The sequence below is a fragment of the Artemia franciscana genome, chromosome 21 (genome assembly GCF_032884065.1).
Source record: "Artemia franciscana chromosome 21, ASM3288406v1, whole genome shotgun sequence".
In the NCBI taxonomy this organism is placed as follows: domain Eukaryota; kingdom Metazoa; phylum Arthropoda; class Branchiopoda; order Anostraca; family Artemiidae; genus Artemia; species Artemia franciscana.
In genome coordinates, this window is record NC_088883.1 from 15734882 (window position 1) to 15758442 (window position 23561).

The following is a 23561-nucleotide window of genomic DNA, read 5'->3' on the forward strand; positions in this document are numbered from 1 at the left end:
AAATTATCGCAAGCGAGGATAGTTTTCCAGCCCCGTAAATTCATCAAAAGCTTAGAGGTTTATTTACAGGCTACTAAAAACGTAGTTTTTTTGACAAGTTTTTCTTTTTTCATTCTAACATTAAAAAATGAAGTACTGTTTAAACTTCTTTTTCCTTTTTTCTTAATTTTTTTTTTCGAAATGATTATTTTTAACGATGAGTCAGTCTTATTCATGAAAATGCAATAGATTTTCGTTGACATTGTCTTTTTTTTTAGATCCGTTCCTTTCAAATCTATAGAAAACTAATTGGCTAGATAAAGCTTTCAATTTAAGCAACCCATTCCGTTTTTAGTGCATTGCTTTAGTGAGCAATATTTGTGATTGCCACATTTACACCTTGCCCATTACCGAGGAAAAGTTCAAAGACTGTTTATACTCTGCTGGCACGTGCGCTGAAATTTGGCCTAGGAAGGGAACACATCTTAAAAACGCTAAAAATAGGCAACTTGAGGACAAGCATAGTTAATATTGTGCAATTTTTTTTTCTTGTGTGCGTGTGGGAGGAGGGGAGGTGAGCTTGAACCCAATCCCCATTCACCCCTGATTACGTACGTGATTCATAGAATGGTCGAAGGCAGGCTAGTACGTTATTATGAAATGCAAATATCGAACAAATAATATTACAAAAGTTAATAAACACAAGAAAATTCTCGAGTTAATAAAATTATAAGTAGACTCTGCAAACATTATAAAAGACGAATAAATGACCAAACATTATCAATCAGGGCCCTTCAGAGAGAAAACACTTGCCTATATGGACTTTAGGATATTTGAAACCAATGCTTCAAATTGTTGATCTCCTTTTACTTATTCTTTAAATGAATTTTACGTTGATACAGTACATTCTTTTATGATTGTTGGAGCAGGAGTGGCATTGCAAAGAAAAATCTCTTAGCTTGAAGCAAGAGTAACCCCAAACTCTGAATCCCCAGCCTTGTATTAAAGAATGATATGAGTTAAACTTATTAGTAGAAAACCAAAATAAGTAATTTCAAAGTCTCCCTCGCTAAGTAAATTATTTATTATTATTCTTTCATTGGTTGAAATAGAATCTAAACCTTTTTTCTAATTTGTACATCTTCTAGATCCACTATGGCTAGCGAATCTACGAGGAAAGGGTGAGTCATTAGCACTCATTCTAAATATTAAAGGGATGCTTGGGATTTGGAAATGTTTTTCTTGGAATTTGGTCACTTGCAAAGCACGTGTGAATGCTTAGAGCACAATTCTTATTTTTAAACGCAGAATCAAAACTGCCATATTCAAAATTTTCAGTTTATTAAAAAGAATTTTAGTGAACTTTAGTTCTCGAAAGGTGATTTTCGTTATGATAAGAAAACGAAAAAATTTCTTTCTAAAAGGTTTTGAAATAAATTTGTCTGGCTCGGTTTGATTCACAGCGTAACTACTGAATAGCCCTGAGAATTAATTTATCTCATCAAGAATGAAACAAAGAAAAAAGAAGTTATAAATGGTTGTTACTAAATCACTGAATATGCCATAATGGAATTCTTTGAAGGGATGACACAATAAAGATTGGTCTAGTTTCTATTTATTTTTAAAGTATTGAAATTTTTGTACTGACATTTTGTAGAATTTTAATTTTTTTTCGCAAAATGACTCATCCATGTAAAAAAGCTCCACCATGTAAAGAAAAAAAAGAATCTTGTTATTTTTTCTTTCAGGTCAGACTCGCTAAAAAAGAATCAAGACTTGGAGTTTGAAAGGAACAAAGAAAGATTCAAGTTTTTAAAGGTATGTTGCTATTATATATATATATATATATATATATATATATATATATATATATATATATATATATATATATATATATATATATATATATATATATATATATATATATATATATATATATATATATATATATATATATATATATATATATATATATATATATATATATATATATATATATATATGTATGTATATCAGTTTTAGACCTTCAAGTCAATTTAGTCCAAACTCGGGCTATGGGACGAGGTGACAGATACAGATAAGGGGTTGCCATTTCGTCCTTAACGTAGTAAAAATGACCTCCACCTACTATCGTGGAGGTGAAAGTGAAAGTGTGAAAAGGTAGGGTGGCAAGAGAAATGAAAATATTGAAGTGAAAATGTCAAACTTTTTTTGTATCTATACCCGAAATATAGGCGGAGCCAACAAGCTTGATGGTGTCTCTATGTAACACAAAAAATCGAAGACATGAAAGTGACCCTGAAGATATTATTCACTTAATGGATTTCGATGAATGCAGTAGCTTGCCTGAACATCAGAAATTTGAGAAGTGGAATTTGACAGACAAGTCAGTCTCACTATTTAAATTCAGAATCAAAATAACAGAAGTTCCAGCGAAATACGACTACAAAGAGAAGAGTGTCCTTAAACGAAGATCTGGTCGTCTTTGCCTATGTACAAACAAGAAAAGGTTGGTTCATAGGATTAATTGTACATACAACGAGGAAGTATTTTAAGACAGGGAAACTTAGATGAAACTAAATGGATATTTCGGCTCCACATTTAAGATTCATCTTCAGCAAAACAAATGAATAAATATAAAATGAAACTTGCAGTAAAATGCGTGAAAATTAAAACTAAAAACAACAGTAAAATAGTCCCAACATCAATAGGCAAAAAAATTCCAGCCGGGTCTGAAAGAAAAAGTAAGATAATTATTTCTTTTAAATGAGCTGAAGTCTTTGCTACCCGAGTAAATTGGGTGTCATCCAACAAAACTGGAAAGGATAAACCTCGAGCATTATTTATCAGACTCATTACAGAAAAGTTTTAGTCATTGATGTATACTAGGAATAAAAGGGGGCTAAAACAGAACCCTGAGGTGCATACTAAGGATTGTCTAGTTCCTTTGCTATTCCAACCTAGTGCACTGAAGATATTCAATTAATGGATTTCGATGAATACAGTAGCTTGCCTGAACATCAGAAATTTGATAAGTGGGATCTAGTGCAAAGTCAGCATATGTTAAATCCCTATCACTATCCCCTTGGGTGCTCCCTTGGTATATTTTTAAAGGCAATTAATCTTTATAGATATTAAATATGGTAAAATACCAAATTTTCTGTATTATTTAGGTTACATTTATTAGCCCAAAGCTGTTAGGTATGGAAGGATACACAATTAATGTTGATGGGGGCACCCATTAAAATTTGGCTTCCCTTGGGTATTTTTAGCCACTCTGATCCTGTAATTAGTAGAATTTTGGGGATTCTGGGGGGGGCACATGGCCCTTAAATCACCCCCTGGATCCGCTTTGGCGGGGGAGGGGCTTCAGTGTAAAGAATACGGCACTGGACTTTACAGTCCCTACTGGTGTTTCTGATCTCCGTGTTATGGCCGTTCAGCCAGGAAGTTCAATGGTGGGCTGGCGGCCAGCCATCCTGTGCTTTCGTAACCCTTTCTGTGCTTTTGCACATCTTCCCTGCTTAACTTCTCCAGATTTCCTCATATAGATCTAGGTAGACTCGGCTCAGCTTACAGAGTCACTCCACGGATCCCCGATCAAAACTAAAATATCCAGCGACGCCAGGACTCGAACCCTTCTTCTCACGGTTCATTTCCTTTTCGTGCTTATAGGATACCCATTTGAGCCCAATCCAAAGGCCTATAATAATTCTATGGTTAAATTCTCAGAAACTTAAAAAAGCTATTATACAACTTTTTGTTTTTTTATTGAAGCTGATTTTCCAAGTCTGTACTATGTCTAATAATATTTATCCGAATTAAGGTGTCACTTTCGCTATGGAAGAAGGTTTACAAAAAAAAATATTATGCAATTACGTTTACCTTATTATGCAGCTTTTGCCCACGTATTTTTCAGTTCCTTCGTAATATAATTTAATTATCTTGTAGTGTATTGCTCTTTTTGTTTGTTTTGACAAACCTTGAGTTGTTCATATGCGTTTATAATTAATTAATTTTAGTGGGGTGCCAGTACATTGAGAAACATGATTATTGTCCCACCTGGTTCTGGCATTGTTCATCAAGTCAATTTGGAGTACTTGGCCCGTGTCGTCTTCACAAAAGATGGCGTTTGCTTTCCTGATTCTGTTGTTGGAACCGACTCCCATACAACTATGATTAATGGACTTGGAATTGTCGGATGGGGAGTTGGTGGTTTGTTTTATCTTCTGTTCTTTTAGTCTCTGTGTTACTATTTTATATTTTTAAGTATATAATCCATGTAACGAATTCATATTTCCCTTTAACTGAAAATAATACCGCACAAAGTGATGAATAGACTAATTGCTTGCATGGCCTTGTCGAAGCAATAATTACTTTTTTTTCTTAAGAATGAACTGATCAGTGTTGCCATCATGTCATCCTAGTTTTGTTTCTAGCAAAGCATCTTTTATGTGGTTCAGCTAATGTTTTTTTTTTTGACTTGGTAGGCTATTGTTTTTTCATTTTCAACAATTTTTTCCATCGTCGTTATGTAGTTGAAATAAGATAATTCTCTTTTGTGGTATGATAATACGTTTTTAATATATTCCTTTTCATATATTTGTAATACAACATTTATTTATATCGTAAGATAATATACGATTTTTTTATTTTACTAATAATGGTGTTTTTTTAAAAAAAAATATATTATTTGCTGAAAATATTTATCTTTTTTCGTTAGGATCATCAGAGATCAACATATGTAAGAATTTTTTTCCTAGAAATGTTACAACTTGGGGCTGTAAACACCCTGTAAATTCGTAATGCTAACTGACATTTTAGGGGGGTAGGGAAAGTGGAATTGAGTAATTTTATCGTTAAAATTGTTGACTTTAAAGAGTTAGCTGTCATATCATTACTAAAGCTTTATCGAATATCTGTTCTAGGATATACATTGGGTTTCTTTGTAATTTTAGTAACACATATGTAAGACGGTTAGGTCGTCAACGAAGTTGCGTCTATTCAGAACACAAACACATAGATTATTTATTATTGCAAGGAATATGTGCCTAATATTTATGTCAATTACATTTCATGTGGAATGTCAATTGGGATAGGCTCGGAATATACATTTAGACATTTAACTCCTTGTGTTCTCTTGGAGAGGAAACTCGCAACTGTCACAAGCCCAGATTGGCCGAATTGGCTTTTTTGAGTCAAACATTAAAACATACACAGCAAAAAAGAAGATAATTTAACATATCATAAACATTAAAACTAATACAATTGATCAAAAAGTTAAACTGGTTAAGTAAAACGCAAAGAGGGCTAAACGTGGGGAATGGTGTATGAGGGAAGGGAGACTGTTTGTTTTTTTTTTTTTTTTTTGGTAATATTGGGGATAAAAATCTTATGGTGTCAAGTAGGCTATACAAATAGAATTCCAGATTAGTAAAATTCACTCTGAACAATGAGCGGTAAAAAAGGAATGGGAAGGAAAGAGGGGAAATGATCCACTTATTTAACATCAATAAAGAAGGTAGAAAGTTTAGAGTTCTTCTATATGTTTCTGTGGACAATTTATTGGATAAAAATGGAGAATCGGTTGGAACAGGACGACTGATGTGAGATCTAAGGGTTCGGAAATGCCTAGTAAAAGGGAACTTGTCCATGGGTTTTGTAGGGCGCTAATGACGAAACTTAGGGAAAGGTTTATTCTCAAGTATGATGAAGTTGTTGTGTGAAGGAGGGAATTATAAGGGACTTTATCCTCATTAAAGATAACTGCTCAGTATTTTTTTGGGTTTCCTCTAATCTATCCTACTCGTTTAGAGATGTCAGGATGTCAAACAAAATATACACAATCAAAGATTGAACGTGCAAATGAGAGTAAAATTGTCATTTCTAAATTACTTGGGTTTGTAACACCCTGTAAATTAATAGTGCTAATTGACATTTTAGGGGGATTGGCGTAACTCGCCAAATTACGATGTAATTTCATCGTTAAAATTGTTGACTCCAAAGAGTTATCTGTCATATCCCTAATAAAAGCTTTATCTAATATCTGTTCCTGTATATCCATTGGGTTTCTTTCTAATTTTACTAACATATCTGTAAGACAGTTAGATCGTCAACAAAGTTCCATGTAATCAGAACATCGACTCCAAGATTATTTATTATTATACTATAAACTAGCAACTGTTCTAGTTAAATAAGGGTAAACTTAAATTAATTTCAAGAGTTACTATATCAATATATTGTAGTTACTTAAGTCAAGATCTTTTTGTAAATCCACTGCTATAATATTGAGGCAAGTGTTAGTTTTTTTTTATTTCTTACTTGAAAATTCTTATATGTGTCCACAAGGTGAACAAGATAATAGGCGAGGGGTGGCTTAATTAAGTTGAGTGTCATCATTCCCAGTGTTACAAGTTCTAACCAGGGCAGTTGAGGCTTACGAAACACTGAAATGCTTAAGCACAGCCTATGTCGAATACAAGAAAGGCCATAAACAATTAATTTTCTGAGCTGTAATTTCCCTGTTGGCTGAAAAAAACAACTAAGTTGTTGCTTCAAAATTTGTTATTTTGTATTTATCGCTCCTTTTTTTGTATTGTATTTATTTGTATGTGTACTGAGGTTGTAAGCCCAAACAAGGTTTGCTTCGGGCCATTTGCTTGTTTTTTTTTTTTTGTTTATTTATTTTAATAAACCCATCTTTCTTTCTTTTTTAGTGATAAATTTTAAAATTTTCTACATCGCAGGTTTTTCAAAGAAAAGTAAAGAGCTCCATTAAGCCTAGAATGAAAAAAAATTAAGTCAAATAATCTTCCAGGCGTAAAACTACCACAAATCATTATCAATAAATAAATGAAACTTAAAACGAACAGAAATTACGATAAATAGCCGAATCAAACTCAAAACGAGCAAGAATTAACATGAGTAGGTCTGATAACCCTCATACCATCTACTTTTTTTCTACCGAAAAAAACGAATGGCCGTTGATTGTCTGTCTAATTGACATATACTGAAATTTGTTCCTAAAGATTTTGATAATTTTTACTTATGAAAGTAAGAAAGGTGAAAACTTTTTCAAAGGTTTTGCTTTCAGTAAAGCCTAATTTGTGTCCTGGTCTTGTGAAGGCATGGGGGTTATCAGTCGTATTCGTGTTAATTTTTGCTTGTTTTGAGTTTGACTCTGCTATTTATTGTAATTTTTGTTCGTTTGAGTTTCATTTATTTATTGATAATGATTTGTGGTAGTTTTACACTTGAAAGATTATTCTTTTTTCAGTTTTGCTCATTCCTGACTCAATGGAGATCTTTAATCTTCATGGGGTGTATCCACCATCCGATTGCTCTGAATCTTAAAAAGGGCACTAAAACTTCTGATTAGCTTTCAAATGAGACCCTTCGAAGCTTATACGATCACTCTTTCTATATGTACCTTATATGCTCCCTGACGGCTGTGGGGCGGGGGAGGGGTTGTCATCCTCCGAGACATAATTTTCGGACCTTTCAATTACGTTGAAAAAAAACCCAGCTATTTCAAAATTTTGATTAGATAGGTTTGTGGAAATGGCGGGCGTGGAAGGGGGGTTTGTTTCCTACCAATCACTATCAACTATTAAAAAGGGCACTGGCCCTTTCAATTTCCAATCGAATGAGCTGTTTTCAAAGTTTCTAAGACAACAAATGGCCGTCTCAAAATTTCTATCTGATGCATTTCGGGAAATTACGAGGCTTGGAAGGGGGGTATCCACCCTCTGATCAATCTGAATCTTAAAAAGGACACTAGAACTTCTGATTGCCAATCCAATGAGCCCCTCCAAAATTTATACGGTCACCCTTTCTATGTATATACTTTAGATGCACCTTTCAACAACGTTGCACAAAATGACTATCTCAAATTTTGATTTGAACTGTTTGGGGAAATGTTGGGCATGGGAGGAGGGTTAGCTGCCCTTCAATCACTTTTGACCATTAAAAAGGGCACTGGCCCATTCAATTTTCAATCGGATGAGCTGTTTTGAAGTTTATACGACAACAAATGGCAATCTCAAAATTACTATTGGATGCATTTCGGGAAAACCCGAGGTGTGGGGGGAGGGGTATCCACTCTCCGATCACTCTAAATCTTAAAAGGGGTACTAGAGCTTGTAATTAACAATCCAATGAGCCCCCCTCCGAAATCTATATGATCACGCTTTCTATATATACCTTATATGCCCGCAGGGTATAACTTAAAACCCTTACTCTGAGGGCTATGGTGAGGGGGTTGTCATCCTCAAAGACCTAGTTTACAGACCTTAAAACTACGTTGAACGAAATCGCCCTTCACCAAACTTATGCCCCCCAGGATGTAACTAACAACCCTTGCCCTGATTGCTGTGAGGGGGGGGTATCATCCTTAAATACGTAGTTTCCGGACCTTTCAATTACGTTGAACAAAATGGCTACCAATATATTTTGATTGGACGTGTTTTGAGAAATGGTGGGCGTTTCAGGGGGCTAGTTGCCATTCAGAGACTTTTGACTATTAAAAAGGGCTAGCCCTTTGAATATCCTGTCGAATGAGCTATTTTCAAAGTCTCTACGACAACAAATGGCCATTTTAATTTCCTATCAAATGTATTTGGGAAAATACGAGGTTCCGGGGGGGGGGACCATCCTCCGATCACTCTTAATCTTAGAAAGACCACTAGAAGAAGAGGGGAGAGAGATGCAACTTAGAGTTTTGTTTGTGCCGCGATTTAAATCGGAATATTAAAACTAAGATATAAAACTTTTCTGGTTTTAGACTTTCTTTTATGTTTCTTCCTTTCCCCTTCGGGGGACTGTTCCCCCTCCCTCTGCTGGAGTCCAAGAGAGTGAGTTATCATCAAATACAAGTCAAAGGAGCGATGAAACTAATAAGTATAGCAGCAACGTCCTCGACCGATGGGGTAATTAATATTAGCCTGATTTCGTTTGTGTGCGATTGGCATTAAATCATCGTCTTTGAATAATTGGCATTAAAGCTGATCTGGTTTTTTTTTTTTTTGTGTTCAATTTATTCATGCCTGTGAACTAAGGCTTGCGTGCCAGAAATTAACATGAGAGAAGCTTGGCCTTTCATCAGAGAAGTAGCATTTTTAGTAGTTTGATTAACCAAAACGAGCATATTGTCATCAGAAAAGTAATATCTTAGAAGTTTGATTTATTAAAACGAGATATTATCTGGATTTTTCTCTTTTTATTGAAATTTCTCTTCTGTTTAGGCATTGAGGCAGAGGCTGTCATGCTAGGGCAGACAATATCTATGGTTTTGCCACAAGTTATTGGTTACAAAATATCAGGCAAAATTGGACCATATGCCACATCTACAGATATTGTACTAACTATTACCAAGGTTAGTAACTAGTAGAAACTTTCATTCTAGTCTTTAAGGCTGACCCAAAATCAAAAGAGTGTTTAAAAAAAAGCTGAAAAAGACTGGTTAAAAAAAAAAGAAATTTCAGAGGAATAGAAAAGAACGTGTTTATTCACTACAATCACTTTAAACTAACATGAGTGTGCTTATTAATGCAAGGAGCTAAAAAAAAAACAGCAGAAAAAAATTCAAAGTAGCAAGTACAATTTTAAAGTCAACCCAATATGAGAGATGGAAACTGTTAAGCTTCAAAACATACCTTCAACCATTGATGTTAATCAATGGTTGAAATGAGGGATGAGATACTGCGCAAGGAAAACACAATATCTTTCTGTTCCCCAAGTGAAATTCCTCTGTGCTAAAAGTTAACTGGCAATCTTTCTAGTTGATATTGTATTTGGTTGGGAAGTTGTCTTGGTAGGGAGGAAGAATGTAACGGTGAAAGCTGGCCTGTGGGCGCTGCCCAAAATGCATGGTATAATTCGAAGTCCATGTATTTCATTTCACTCATCAGTACAAGAGCAAAATGAGGTATATCAAAATGGAATAGTATGTATGTACTGATAATGATCTATCATTTTTATTCTTTTATTAGAAGGTTAGATAGATATTTAAATAATTTTTTTCCTTGGAAGAATTCGAAAAAGTTTTACCTCAAATTAAACATGCCTAGAAACGATGCTTAAATTAAATTAATGAACTCGAATAGAAATGACGCTTGTTTTTTTTCATGCAATAGAAATGTCGTCATAGCTTAGATTTAAATGAAAAAATGATAAAAGAATATTGAGTGGAAAGCAAAAAAAGTGGTTTCATGTTGGTTTCAAAAGTTGGTTTTCATGTTGTTTATCATTGATAAAAGTTTTTTCGTAAATTCAGTCTTTTTCCTTTTTTAATTTTCATTTTTGACCAGTCTATGGTGGAAGTTTCAGTCTGATTTGTTTTTCACCAGCTTTCGTATGAAGATTTAATTCTGCCGTTGAAGCGTGACCATACAGCTTTTGTTTTGTCCTTTAAAGACACCCACACCTTACTGAAAATGCTGCTATCTTTACTTAGAGCAAACACTTTGTCTTTCTTTTAATAGTTAAATTGCCAATTATTCTGCTACTTAACCATAATTACCAATTTATTATTTTTATTTTTTTTTAGCATTTACGATCTGTCGGTGTGGTTGGAAAGTTTGTCGAGTTTTTCGGTCCGGGTGTCGAGGAACTTTCAGTTGCGGATCGTGCTACAATTTCCAACATGTGTCCAGAATATGGTGCTACTGTTGGCTTTTTTGCCCTTGATAGAATTGGTGTCGATTATTTGAGACAAACCAGTAAGTCTAGATCTTTATATCTGCTTTACCTCACGTTTTTTTTTATCAAACTGTTTTGTGTTTGTAATACATTGCAAGACTGGAATTAGAGAATGTCGACATTCACCGGTGATTGTCCGAAATTACTTTTTTTCTCCTTGGATTTAGTCAGCTTTTTCATTTTTATGCAAAGTTTGATGGTGACAAGTAACGTTTTTAACTTATTTCTGATATTTGTAACCTAACTTCAACTTTTACCATCAAACCTTGCATAAGACTGACAAAGCTGATTGAATCCAAACAGAGAAAAAGGAATTTCAGACATTCACCGATGAATGTTGACACTTACCAGATTCAGGACTTTCACCGTAACATGTGTATATATAAAATCGAATCTATGCCCTGCATAAATTTCTTCTTTGCTCTTGCAAAGTTTTACGCATAAATTTTTATCCCAATCTGGGTATAATTATGTTATGAAATAGTATAAAAAATCGATGTTCGTGGTCATCGATTCGGTGTACTATTTGTCTTTTCTATTTATGGACTCGATTGCCAAATGAATTGGAATCGTGAGGGGGGGGGGGGCTCGGGGGAGAATTCTTCATATCAGAATGAATTTGGTTTGTATATCTTTTTCTGACTCTTTGCGTATGTATTCAAAATATATTAATAAGGCCATTTGTATAAATTGTAGGGCAAAGAGCAACTTTATTCAGTCTTAGATAAGCTCTATTGTGGAAAGCTTGACGTTTGAAAAAAAAAAATCGATTCTCCAATACAGGAGAATTGTTGGGGGTGGGGTGGGGGATTTTTGTTGAATTTTGACAACTTTAATCGGTCTGGGAAAGGATAGCGCTTCGAAAAAAATTGATGTTTGTGTTTATTGACTCAGTGCATTATCCTGTTTTTTGAATTATGGACTCTGATCACCGATGGAGAGAAATTTTCCGCGGGGAGAATTTTTCCGCTAGAGTAGTTTTCCCTTTGGTTGGTGCGGGGGGGGGGGGGATTTTGCAGGCGGAGGATTCGTATGAGTAAAATTTTTCGGGAGAAAGTCCATCGAGGGAATTATTCACATGGTTTTAAGTTTCAAAATGCGATCGTTATTAATACGCGTAGACGAATTTTCCGCGGAGAATTTTGCATGAATTTCTTTTCTTTTGGGATAGCAGCAACGCGGACAGGTGAGTTAGTAGGCTTACAAACAGCAAGATAGATTTTCTACTATTTGTCTTTATTTTCTTATATTTGCCATTGAATGTCGTTTCTTTTTCGATGGATTTAAACCCCTCCCCCCTACAAGGTAAATTCTTGTATACGTGTCTTGTTTCTTTAAAATTTAGGCTTAGGTTATTGGTATGTCTGTGAAACTGGAAAACAAGAGAAATAACTTATGTTTGTAAAAGGAGTTATTTTGGTGGACTAGACGGCAAACAAAACTACCAACAACGTGGGATTGAGCTTAGTGAGTGGGTTATATGAATGCTCCTTATTTCTCTTTTTTTCTTATATCGGTTTTTGAAAAAGGTTATTGCCTAAAATTGCTTCTGAAAATATTGAAAAATCTGGCTAAATTCTAAGTTTGCTGTAAGAGGATAATGGTCTTCTGAATGTAATTAGTCTGGTTTTTCATCTGAATCTGGCTGTCTTTTTCAAGTGATGTGCCAACACAAGTTCCAGATTTGGGGGACTAGCTTACTCAAATCCCCCCCATTGTCCAGGGGAGATTTTGAAAACAACTTAAGGTTTGAAAACTACTTTTGTCAGCGAAACTTTGAATTTCGTTAATTTGAACCAATATTCAGAATTTTGGAAAGTTTGGTGTTCCAGGGGGTTATAGAGATGGAGGGATATAGGAAGGGTGCTTAGCTTTTCAGTTTGGGCGGCTAGACATGGTGCAATCTTGTATTATTTATTTGATTTCCTGTAAATGAACAATTAAAGAGAGAGAAACAATTTTCTTGGTACCATTAAATTAAGTCTCATTCATAAAGAAGGAAAGCCGTCTAAGCCTGGTATCTGTTGATTGATGAGAAACGGCTGAAAGTACCCCAGTGAGTTTTTTGCCAAACCAAATATAGGTATTATCTCTTGCCCAGTGACTCATCTATTATTTTACAGCTCACTTTTAATCTATTTAGATCGTGATCCTGAAAGGATAGCAGTAATAGAAGCCTATCTAAAGGCAGCTGGATTGTTTAGAAACTACTCGAACGATTGTGAGGATCCTGTTTATTCGCAAGTGGTTGAATTGGATCTTGAAACTGTAGTGTCTTCCGTTAGTGGACCCAAACGCCCACAGGACAGAGTTCCTGTAAATAAAATGAAGGGCGATTTCGCCGAGTGTCTCACGAATAAGGTAGGCTTATACAATTACCAATCAATAAAAATTGCGAAAAATCTGCAAATGTGGTGGTTTTAGGGGGATCCCTATTCAAGATTGGTCTGATAGGAGTTAGTCGACACATTTTGGTCAAAAGTTCTATTCTAAGCATGACCCCCCCCCCATCTCTCCTAAATGACTTAGTTTGTAGTACCCCTCTTTACCTTACTTCAATTATTGAATGCTAGTGACGTAAATTTGCCTTCTCTCATTGTATGAAGTGTCTCACTTATTGTCGAATTCTTGTCTGTAGCATGGGTTAACTACAGACGCAGCTGCGAATTTTTTAGTTGAAAAGAAGTGAGGAATATAATCAACTAATTCATGGCAAGGAAACTAATTCATAGCACGAACATCTTGAACATATGAAAGTAAACGCAATGCTTCGTGGTTAGTCACAATAATTTTTTCTAGTATTCTTACAGTATTTTGTGTCCTATCCATGTGATGATGGCTATTATTATAGCCATTAATAAAACATTTTTATTAGCCGTAAAGTGTGAAGAAACGGTTAATATTTCGTGTGTGAAGAAAAATAAACAGCCTCTTTTTATTATTTTAGGATCGCCTTGTTTAAACAATAATAAGTTTTTGTAGGGTTGAGATAATAAAAAGAATAATTCTTCATGTATAGTTCTGCCGTCGTCAATGATTGCCAATGCTCAAGACAACTGTGTAAGAATGTACTTTTTTTTGTTTCTTTGCCATTAACTTCATTTGATTCATGAAATAAATGCTCTTTTTGTGCTTGTTCCTAGGTTAGTAGGTTCTAAAACATTGCTCAAAGCATGCTGAAATTGGAATGGAATTTGGGGAACTTAAGCGTATACCTTGTTGCAAGTTTTCATCGAGATAATTTAAATCTTTCATGACTGGATTCATTTTTAATATCATTTTTATTTTTTATATATTTTATTTTTGTTATTTTTGCGGCAAGTTTCTTCTGCTTGCATTTCTGCACTCTTTTTGTTGAACATGATAATTTTTATAGAGACGGATTGTTATACATTTTAGGGTTTGGTACGTCACTACTCAATCATTTACTTATGCCTTTGCTTGAGTTGTGTCTGTTCAACCTCCTTTAAAAGGAGGTTTCAACACGCGGATTTTCATGGATGGCATCCCTCAGAAGACTATCCCAATGCAGGTGCAACGTCATACAAAGCTGTTACCCAAATACTCAGTGCGGGGTCTCTTCTTTTGTAGATAATCTAAACTTACCATATCTCAACAAACATTGATAAAGATTGGTTGATGAAGCCTCGGAACGTGATATCCCAGATTCTACTATCTTGAATTTTTTTTTTTGCTGTTCCTCATATTTGTTGAAAATTGCGTAATTCATTTGAGGTAAATTCATCAGTCTTGTATTGTGTCATGTATTCACTTTAAAGAAGAAAAAAGAAACACATGTTTTGAGTAGGTTTGTGTTATAGTGCTGTCTTCTCTTTTCTGGTAAGTTTTGACGATTTGTATAGTGACTGATTGTTCCTCAGATGAATGCTAGTATATATATATATATATATATATATATATATATATATATATATATATATATATATATATATATATATATATATATATATATATATATATATATTATATATTATATACTATATATATTTAAAATGTTTTTTGTAGGTTGGTTTTAAAGGTTTTGGTCTTCCATCTGATAAACTGAATACTCAAGTGCCATTTATTTACGATAACAAAGAATATGTTCTTCGTCATGGCTCTACCGTTATTGCAGCAATTACAAGTTGCACAAATACTAGTAATCCATCGGTTATGCTCGGAGCAGGTACGTGCCACCCCATCTTCTTTTTTAGACAGCGGTAATTGTGCTTTGTACAAACAGTATAGGAAAGAGTACCTCTGCCTTTTTATTTATTGCAAATACTAAATATTTTGAAAGTGTCATTTGTTTGTTGTATGAAAGGGGTTTACTATGTAACTAAACGTAAGCAAAGCTTGTTAAGGTAAATAGTAAAATTGATAATAGTGTCATAAGGAATAAATAATAAGTACCATAAAAGTAAAACTATGAGTTAAATATCACCAACTTAAAATATTAGTGTGGTGGACCTGCAATCTTGGACATATATGGGCAAGGTAAGCGTCTTAAAAACTCAAAAATTGGCTAATGAGCATTTTAAAGAATCTTTGGGTAGTACCCATGAAGATACGCCTTATGCGTAAACTATTTTAGATTATGTATTTTGTACAATAAAGTTTTTCCACTAAGGGATGAAGTGGAATGACGTGTTAACCTTGGTAATCAATGAAAACAATATTTGTTGTGACCGAAACTTAAGAATACATTATCTCAAACGTTTTTTTTTTGTATAAAGAACAAAACAAGTCGTTTTTACCCATGAAAGGTAAGAATGACTGTGAAATTCAAAACCAAGTTAACATTAATCTAATATCTAGGGTGGCTATCTCCCCGTGTATCTCCTGGTCCTTACGGTGATGTTTAACTTTCGATTTTCTGAAAACAGTTCACACTTTCAGACTTTAGTCTTATTTAAAATGTTTTCAAATCGAATGTGCTAAAATATTATGTTTTTGCTGTCACTTAAAGAATTCCCAGTTTGAAATCCCGTCAATGGTTGAATTTTTATTCACATATTTTGGACTAAAATTTAAAATATAGAACTTGGTAGTATTGATCGGCTAAATTTCAGCAACGGGTAAGTTAAATTCCGCTCTTTAAGGGATCTAGTAGTACACATAGCTAGTCTAGTAAATCAGACTCTAGTCTAGGTGGACGTCCCCTTTTTATTTAGGGTCAATTTTACTATTTTAAGTTTTAACGTCGCTCTTTCCTATCATTTGAAAATATCGTTTTGCTTATTTATTTCTGTCCTTTTTTTATTATTATTGTTATTATTTAATTTTTGACTGAATCGCTCCTTGGAAATCAGCAGATTTTATAAGACTGCAACACTTTTGAAACAAACGGCTATTTTGGAATATTTGCCTTATGCCATTTTGATTTTACGTGACGGACTATTTTTTTTTTTTTTTAGATTTATGGATCATAATTATTCAAAGCAATGGTCTATTAAAACGCAATGTCTTTCCTTTTAAAAAGAAAGAGATTGCTAAAACTGAAAATTGATGGAATGAGTCTTTTCAATGTTCTGCGATATATAGTTCAAAATAATTAATCCTTAAAAAACCCTTCTGCAGCCAATTTTCCCAAGAAAACCATACATTGTTTAATTTTTATTTTTCGGATTGGAAAATGAAACCTCCCTAGTAGTATTCTCTAATAACGAATTTGATTTCATTATTTTGAACAAGATTCAACCACGTTTGGGTTTTTTTCTCCTTTTATCTAAAACCATGCAAATTTCCTCATGACAATTTCTTTTAAGTGATTAGCCTGAAGTTCAAGAACTGCCAAAGATGGTCTCTGAATTGTAAAGGTGATTTTTCAGGCTAGAGTTTGCTGTAAATGAAGAGGCCTACCGCCATCCCTGTGTCCAGTCTTTACATTCAATCTGAACGTATTATTTCATGCAAAGGGATGTGGAAAGTATATTTACCTTCAGGTTAAGCGCAAAGACTTATTAAAGACGTTTGATTATGGGGCCTGAAATGCACTTTTAGAGGCTCCTAGAGGGGCTTTTCTGCTGTTTTTACTTCTCTTTCAGTGTTTTTAGATAATTTTCGCCTAAACTGTTCTCTGAGTGATTATTTTACTAGAAATAATACTATCTTGGTGAAGGGATACCGGAGTGGTAGGAGGACAGCTTTTATAATCAAATATGGGGCAGGGGAGGGAGTCTGGAATTCCCTCCGAGATAGCCTAAGGGATGCAGGTCACCAGCTGTTATTTAAAGAACGATTAAAATAATTTCCGTAAGAGGGAACTCATAACAAGTCTCAAAATCATTTTCAATAAAATTTTATCTTGCGTAGACTGACTATTATAATCATTTATGGGCTTGCGTCCCAGGTCAACGGAAATCTATCTTCTTGTTTTGACATCAACTTCGGTGTCAGGGAAGGATCTAGCCTATTCCTAGAGCTATTCGAATTAGTGCTCTACTTGGCTACGAAAAAAGCTGTACATGGTTGCTATGACGGGAATGTCAAGTGTGGTTTCATCGTTACTGACAAAGATTACTCTGACGATTCATTGCTGCCTTTAACTTCTTGCCATGAAGCGTTGGTCTTGCGCCAGAGAGCAACGGTCTTGGCTGCTCTTATGGGACTGAAGATAAACAATGAGAAAACAAAAATCATTTGTATCAACAAATCCTACTATTTCTTATTACTGAACCAGTATATGATTGAAGAGGATCAACAGTTTCAAAAATCTTTGGTCATTCATATACATAAAGGGGGGGGGGGGTAGAGGCGAAATCCAAGCACAACCTTCTGAAGCCAGTTTTTTTTAGCCAATCTGTTTTTTTTTTATTATCATTGCAAGCAGTTATGGCAAAGGAGAAGAACTATATAAGCATGAAAGACCTAATTTTCTGAATCTATTGTCTGTTCTGCTCTTCTGTACAGATGGGAAATTTAGACAGTAAAGCGATAAATAATTTAGGGCTGGAACTCCTTAAAATAGAGAAGCAAGAGGTGCACGATTGACCTGAACCTCAAAGACTGAGTATCAAACTAAGGCTATAACCTTATGACCAAGATAGGAGTATGGTATTGACACTATCTTTTGCTACCGCCTTTTAACGTTTGGACACACCTGTAGACCTGATTGCTCATTTCGTATCGATGGTACTGTAGTTGGGGAAAACGTACAGGAGGTGTGGTGAAATCCCCCCTGAATGCAGTTAAAGACAACTATAATTCCATTGATGGTTTAAGAATCTTTTTTGGCTCAAATGGCTCATAATTGCCAACTCGACGATCCATGACTGTTCCCAATAGAACGCCACTTTCTTCCATATCCGTGTTCTGGGACAGCTGCCACCCAGCTCATGCACTGAACCCGGTATTAGTAGTAATTATGGAAAACATTTATATGCAGGGACGAGGTGTGCCATCATACGACAGAATGTCTTCAGAAACTGGTAGATTAAAACCAGGTTTTTGGCCATCCTAATTATGTAGGTGAACTCGATTGTGTCCCTGTTTATAAAGTCTTTAAAATTTTCATATGCTGATTAACTTTAAAGGTATAACCACACACTTGATAGTTGCTGGATATTTTGTAATTAACATAAAAATTAGATGTTAAAAAATTATACATTGTTTTCAAGCTTGGGATTTTTAGAGTTTTGCTTGAATGGACAAGGATCACGCTTCAATTCTATTCATTAACATAAACAGTATTGTATAAATTCGTGTTTACATGCCTGAGCTTGCATGCTCTTCATCGCCAAGCCTGCATTCCATACGAATTTTTTGTTACAGGGCTTTTGGCAAAGAAAGCTGTAGAAGCAGGACTATCCGTGAACCCGTACGTAAAAACGTCACTGTCTCCTGGATCCGGTGTTGTCACATACTACCTTGAAGAATCCGGTGTTGTGCCCGCCCTGAATCAGCTTGGGTTTGGTATTGTTGGCTATGGGTGCATGACTTGCATTGGTAACTCTGGACCGTTGCCGGATGTTATTGTGGAAGCCATTGAAAAGGTATATTAGGGAGATCTGCTCTTATTTTGGCTCACCCTTTCTTTAGGAGGTCTCTTCGTGTTTTTTTAGAGAATTTTCCTTATTTCGCATAAAATTTGTGTATATTATACGTTTCTCAATGTAAAAAGGTGCTATGAATCCCTTGAAAATTAAAAAAATGATATATATCAAGAAGATTTTTTTCTTCAATAAAAATGATTTGTTGTCTCGAAAAATAATCTTAAAAAGTCCAATTTCGACTCAAAACCAGCTTGATTCTCTATTTCCTGACACCCAGTCAATATTATTACCTTTAGAATTGCACTGTGCTTACAACACAATGCTGTTCTATGTTTTCCAAAAACACAAAACCTTTCTTCTTCTTTTTCAATTTACTCGATGGTAAAAATAATCTAGTTCTAAACTTGATTAATATAATATATCTATATATATAAAAATAAGTTGTCTGTGTGTGGATCTGTGGATCTGTGGATCAGGTGACGTCATGTTTGTCCGCATATGACGTCTGAATTATTTCACACTAATACAAAAGAAGAAAAAAACTAAAAAAGGTAAAAACTACAAAAAAAACTAAAAAGAAAAAAAAACTAAAAAAGCTAAAAAACTAAAAAAAACTAAAAAAAGGTAAAAATCTAATAACTAAAAAAAACTGAAAAAATAAAAAAAGGCAAAAACTACAAAAAAAATAAAAACTAATAAAAAAACTAAAAAAGCTAAAAAACTAAAAAAACTAAAAAAACTAAAAAAAGGTAAAAAACTAAAAAAAAACTAAAAACTAAAAAAGAAAAAAACTAAAAAAAAGGAAAAAACTGAAAAATAAAAGAGAAAAAGAAAACTAAAAAATATGAATAAATATATATAAAAATAAGTTGTTTGTGGGTTATGTCTGTCTGTCTGTCTGTCGAGTGACGTCGTGTTTGTCCGCATATGACGTCTGAATTATTTCACACTAATACAAAAGAAGAAAAAAACTAAAAAAGGTAAAAACTACAAAAAAAACTAAAAAGAAAAAACTAAAAAAGCTAAAAAACTAAAAAAAACTAAAAAAAGGTAAAAAACTAAAAACTAAAAAAAACTGAAAAAACTAAAAAAAGGCAAAAACTAAAAAAAAAAAACTAAAAACTAATTAAAAACTAAAAAAGCTAAAAAAACTAAAAAAACTAAAAAAACTAAAAAAACTAAAAAAACTAAAAAAAGGTAAAAAACAAAAAAAAACTAAAAACTAAAAAAGAAAAAACTAAAAAAAAGGAAAAAACTGAAAAATAAGAGAAAAAGAAAACTAAAAAAATATTAATAAATATAAAAAATATAAATATAAATATAATATAAATTAGCAATCAACAAAGCACCGAGACACAAATGACGACCGGGACACAGGGAGTATAAATGACGACCAGGACATAAGTAAAAAAAAAAAAACTAAAAAAACTAAAAAAATGGTAAAAACTACAAAAAAACTAAAAACTAATAAAAAAACTAAAAAATCTAAAAATCTAAATAAACTAAAAAAGAAAAAAAAGAAAAAAGGAAAAAAATAAAGGAGAAAAACAAAACTAAAAAACGAATGTATATACAGACCGGGACACCGGGATACAAATGACGACCGGGACACAGGGAATATAAATGACGACCGGGACACAGGGACACAACTACAATGGGGACGCCGGGGGGCACAGGGGGATATAAATGACGACCGGGACACAAGGAATATAAATGACGCCCGGGACACTCAAAGAGAAATCACAGACTGGAACACCGGGACACAAATGACGACCGGGACACAGGGAATATAAATGACGACCGGGACACAGGGACATAACTACAAAGGGGACGCCGGGGTGCACAGGGGGATATATAAATGACGATGGCGACTCAGGGAATGGTCGATTAGCAATCACCATCAACAAAGCTCAAGGGCAATCATTAGAATCATGAGGTATAGATCTGAATATGGATTGTTTTCCGATGGACCATTATATGTTGCATGTTCAAGAGTCAGTAAACCTGAAAATCTATTTATATGCACAGACAATGGGACAGCAAAGAATGTTGTATATTCGCAAGTTTTACGTAGTTAAAAACATATATATATATATATATATATATATATATATATATATATATATATATATATATATATATCTATATTCACAGGTGGGACATAGGGACACAACTACAATGGCGCGTAACTAATATGGCGCGTAACGACTTACGCGCGCGGGGGGGCTTGGGGGTGGCGCGAAGCGCCACCCCAACAGCTAGTATATCTATATATATATAAATAAGTTGTCTGTCTGTGGATCTGTGGATCAGATGACGTCATGTTTCTGTGTTGGCTGACGTCATGAAATTAGTTGTCGTCATTTTTGCTTTGACGGTGACGTCATTAACGGTATTTAAGACATTTGTTCACGGAAAAATGTTTAATTGTAAAATGACTGAAGAACCTATTGGGTTTGGGATTTTGACTTGGATAAGGTCATCAATGCCTACCAGATTTAAGTTAAAAAAACAAAGGTTCGTCGATATGTACTTCATAGTGACGCTGAAAAATAAAGAAGAAAAAGAAAACTGAAAAAAGAAAAAAGGTAAAAAACTAAAAAAAAAACTAAAAAAAAACACTCAAAGAGAAATTACAGACGGGGACACAAATGACGACCGAGACAGAGGGAATATAAGTGACGACCGGGAACCTCAAAGAGAAATTACACACTGGGACACCCAGACACAAATCACGACCGGGACACAGGGAATATAAATGACGACCGGGACACAGGGACACAACTACAACGGGGACGCCGGGGGCACAGGCAGGATATATAAATGACGACCGGGACACAGGGATTGTTCGAATAGAAATTACAGACCGGGACACCGGGACACAAATGACGACCGGGACACAGGGAATATAAATGACGACCGGGACACTCAAAGAGAAATTACAAACTGGGACACCGGGACACAAATGACGACCGGGACACAGGGAATATAAATGACGACCAGGACACAGGGACACATCATTAGAATAATGAGGTATAGATCTGAATACGGATTGTTTTTCCCATGGACAATTATATGTTGCATGTTCAAGAGTCAGTAAACCTGACAATCTATTTATATGCACAGACAATGGGACAGCGAAGAATGTTGTATATTCGCATGTTTTACGTAGTTTAAAACATATATTTATATCTATCTCTATTCACAGATGGGACACAGGGACACAACTACAATGGCGCGTAACTAATATGGCGCGTAACGACTTACGCGCGCGGGGGGGCTTGGGGGGGCGCGAAGCGCCCCACCAACTAGGTGTTGGAGTGGCGCGAAGCGCCACCCCAACAGCTAGTATATATATATATATATATATATAATAAGAAGTAAGTAATATATGCTTAGCAAAAGTATCAAATACTTTTTTTTTTATTCTAAACATGCTGTATGATTCATGCTTCAAGTCACTGTGTAACAGGGATCAGAGTAATTCTTTTTCTTAGTTCTAAATGTGTTTTGGAAATTACTATTAGACACAAAAGACAGGAAAAGTTCCACACCCATTATCATAATGACTGCGATTTAGGAGCTCATTAATCCTGTGGTAGCTCTATGGATTGATATTCTGCTTGGGAATAGGGAGCCTGGTGCTCACTTCCCATCGACGCAAGGCTCAGTGACATACTTGCTGGCTGTCCCTGTAAAAAAGACCCAGCAACTCAAACGTGGATCCGACGTTCTATGTATCGTCAGTGGCTAGAGAAGATCTCTATCCTTGTCCTTTTCAACAGCTTATTGCTTCCCCAAACCATAAAATATGTGCGCAACTGGTACTGTAAGACTTGGGAATGGCCATGTGATAAAAAATAAACATAGCCATATGAAAAGCTCTTGGTAAATAATATCGTTTGTTAACTGATCCTGTCGACTTCCCTTATTATAGAACATTTGACCCTCTTAAATAGTAAGCTCTTCTTGATAAAAAAAACTGGTTAGGTGAGCATCATCATATTATCTTATCTTAACATCAGCAACTATCCATTTTTAAGCTACTAAACAAATTTAATTGTCCTAAGATACATTCCCTCCGTGTTTACTTATCCTTTATCAGGCCGTTATTGGAATATGCATGTCCGGTCTGGCATTCGCAACTTTCAAATGAACTTAGTGACAAAATTGAGTCGGTCCAAAAGCGTTCGCTCAGGATCATTTACAAAGAAGGCAAAATTCCATACTCCTTCCTCCTTAAAGCTGCGCGCATTACCACCTTAAAAGAAAGTAGGGGAAAAATTTGCCTGCTTTTCGCTAAATCATTAATTTCCAATCCCCGTACTGAGGACTTACTCCCTGATTTTCACAATCCCATTAGACTCCGACTCCCCCGGTCAGCCTCCTTAGCAATCCCAACTTACTCTCCGATCCATGCTGCTACAGAAAGGCTTCGCAAAAGTTTTATACCCTTTATTCTGGAACACCTTAATAATAATTCGTGATTATGTAATTGCCAAATTCCCCTTTTCCTCTATTGCCGTTTTTATTCTTTTTTTTATTTACTGCAATGTTTTTGTAATTTAATTGTTAAGTTTACTGATTTGCCCTTTATCTTTGATGATTTTGCTTTTTTAATTCCTTTTAATTTTAAGTGTTTGACTTAATGTACTGTTTTGAATTTTTTTTTTTTATTAGCTTTTACTTGACATATAAAGCAAATTCGGTTCTATAGAGCTTTTGATAGTCTTTTGCATATAAATATTATCTTATCTTATCGTATCAAGATTCTACTTTAAGGGTGGTAAATATAAACTTGCTTCACAATTTTTCATGGCCCTTAGACAAAATATTTTTTTTCAGCAATAAAAAAAAGAACCAGATCCTTGCATGATTTGGTTCAAAGAA

At 34.6% G+C, this 23561-nt stretch overlaps 1 protein-coding gene across 4 annotated transcripts in view; it reads left to right on the forward strand.

Moving 5' to 3' along the window:
- Positions 1-23561, forward strand: part of LOC136040664 (cytoplasmic aconitate hydratase-like) — an 83629-nt gene that overhangs the window by 31967 nt on the left and 28101 nt on the right. For 2 of the 4 annotated variants that reach the window (XM_065724952.1, XM_065724954.1), the window contains 8 exons: positions 1128-1160; positions 1728-1797; positions 4002-4194; positions 9222-9352; positions 10526-10697; positions 12821-13038; positions 14704-14863; positions 18451-18671. In XM_065724952.1, the coding sequence (XP_065581024.1) occupies positions 1128-1160; positions 1728-1797; positions 4002-4194; positions 9222-9352; positions 10526-10697; positions 12821-13038; positions 14704-14863; positions 18451-18671 (1198 nt within the window). The remainder of the gene's footprint in view (positions 1-1127; positions 1161-1727; positions 1798-4001; positions 4195-9221; positions 9353-10525; positions 10698-12820; positions 13039-14703; positions 14864-18450; positions 18672-23561) is intronic. The other 2 variants (XM_065724953.1, XM_065724955.1) reach the window with 1 other exon arrangement.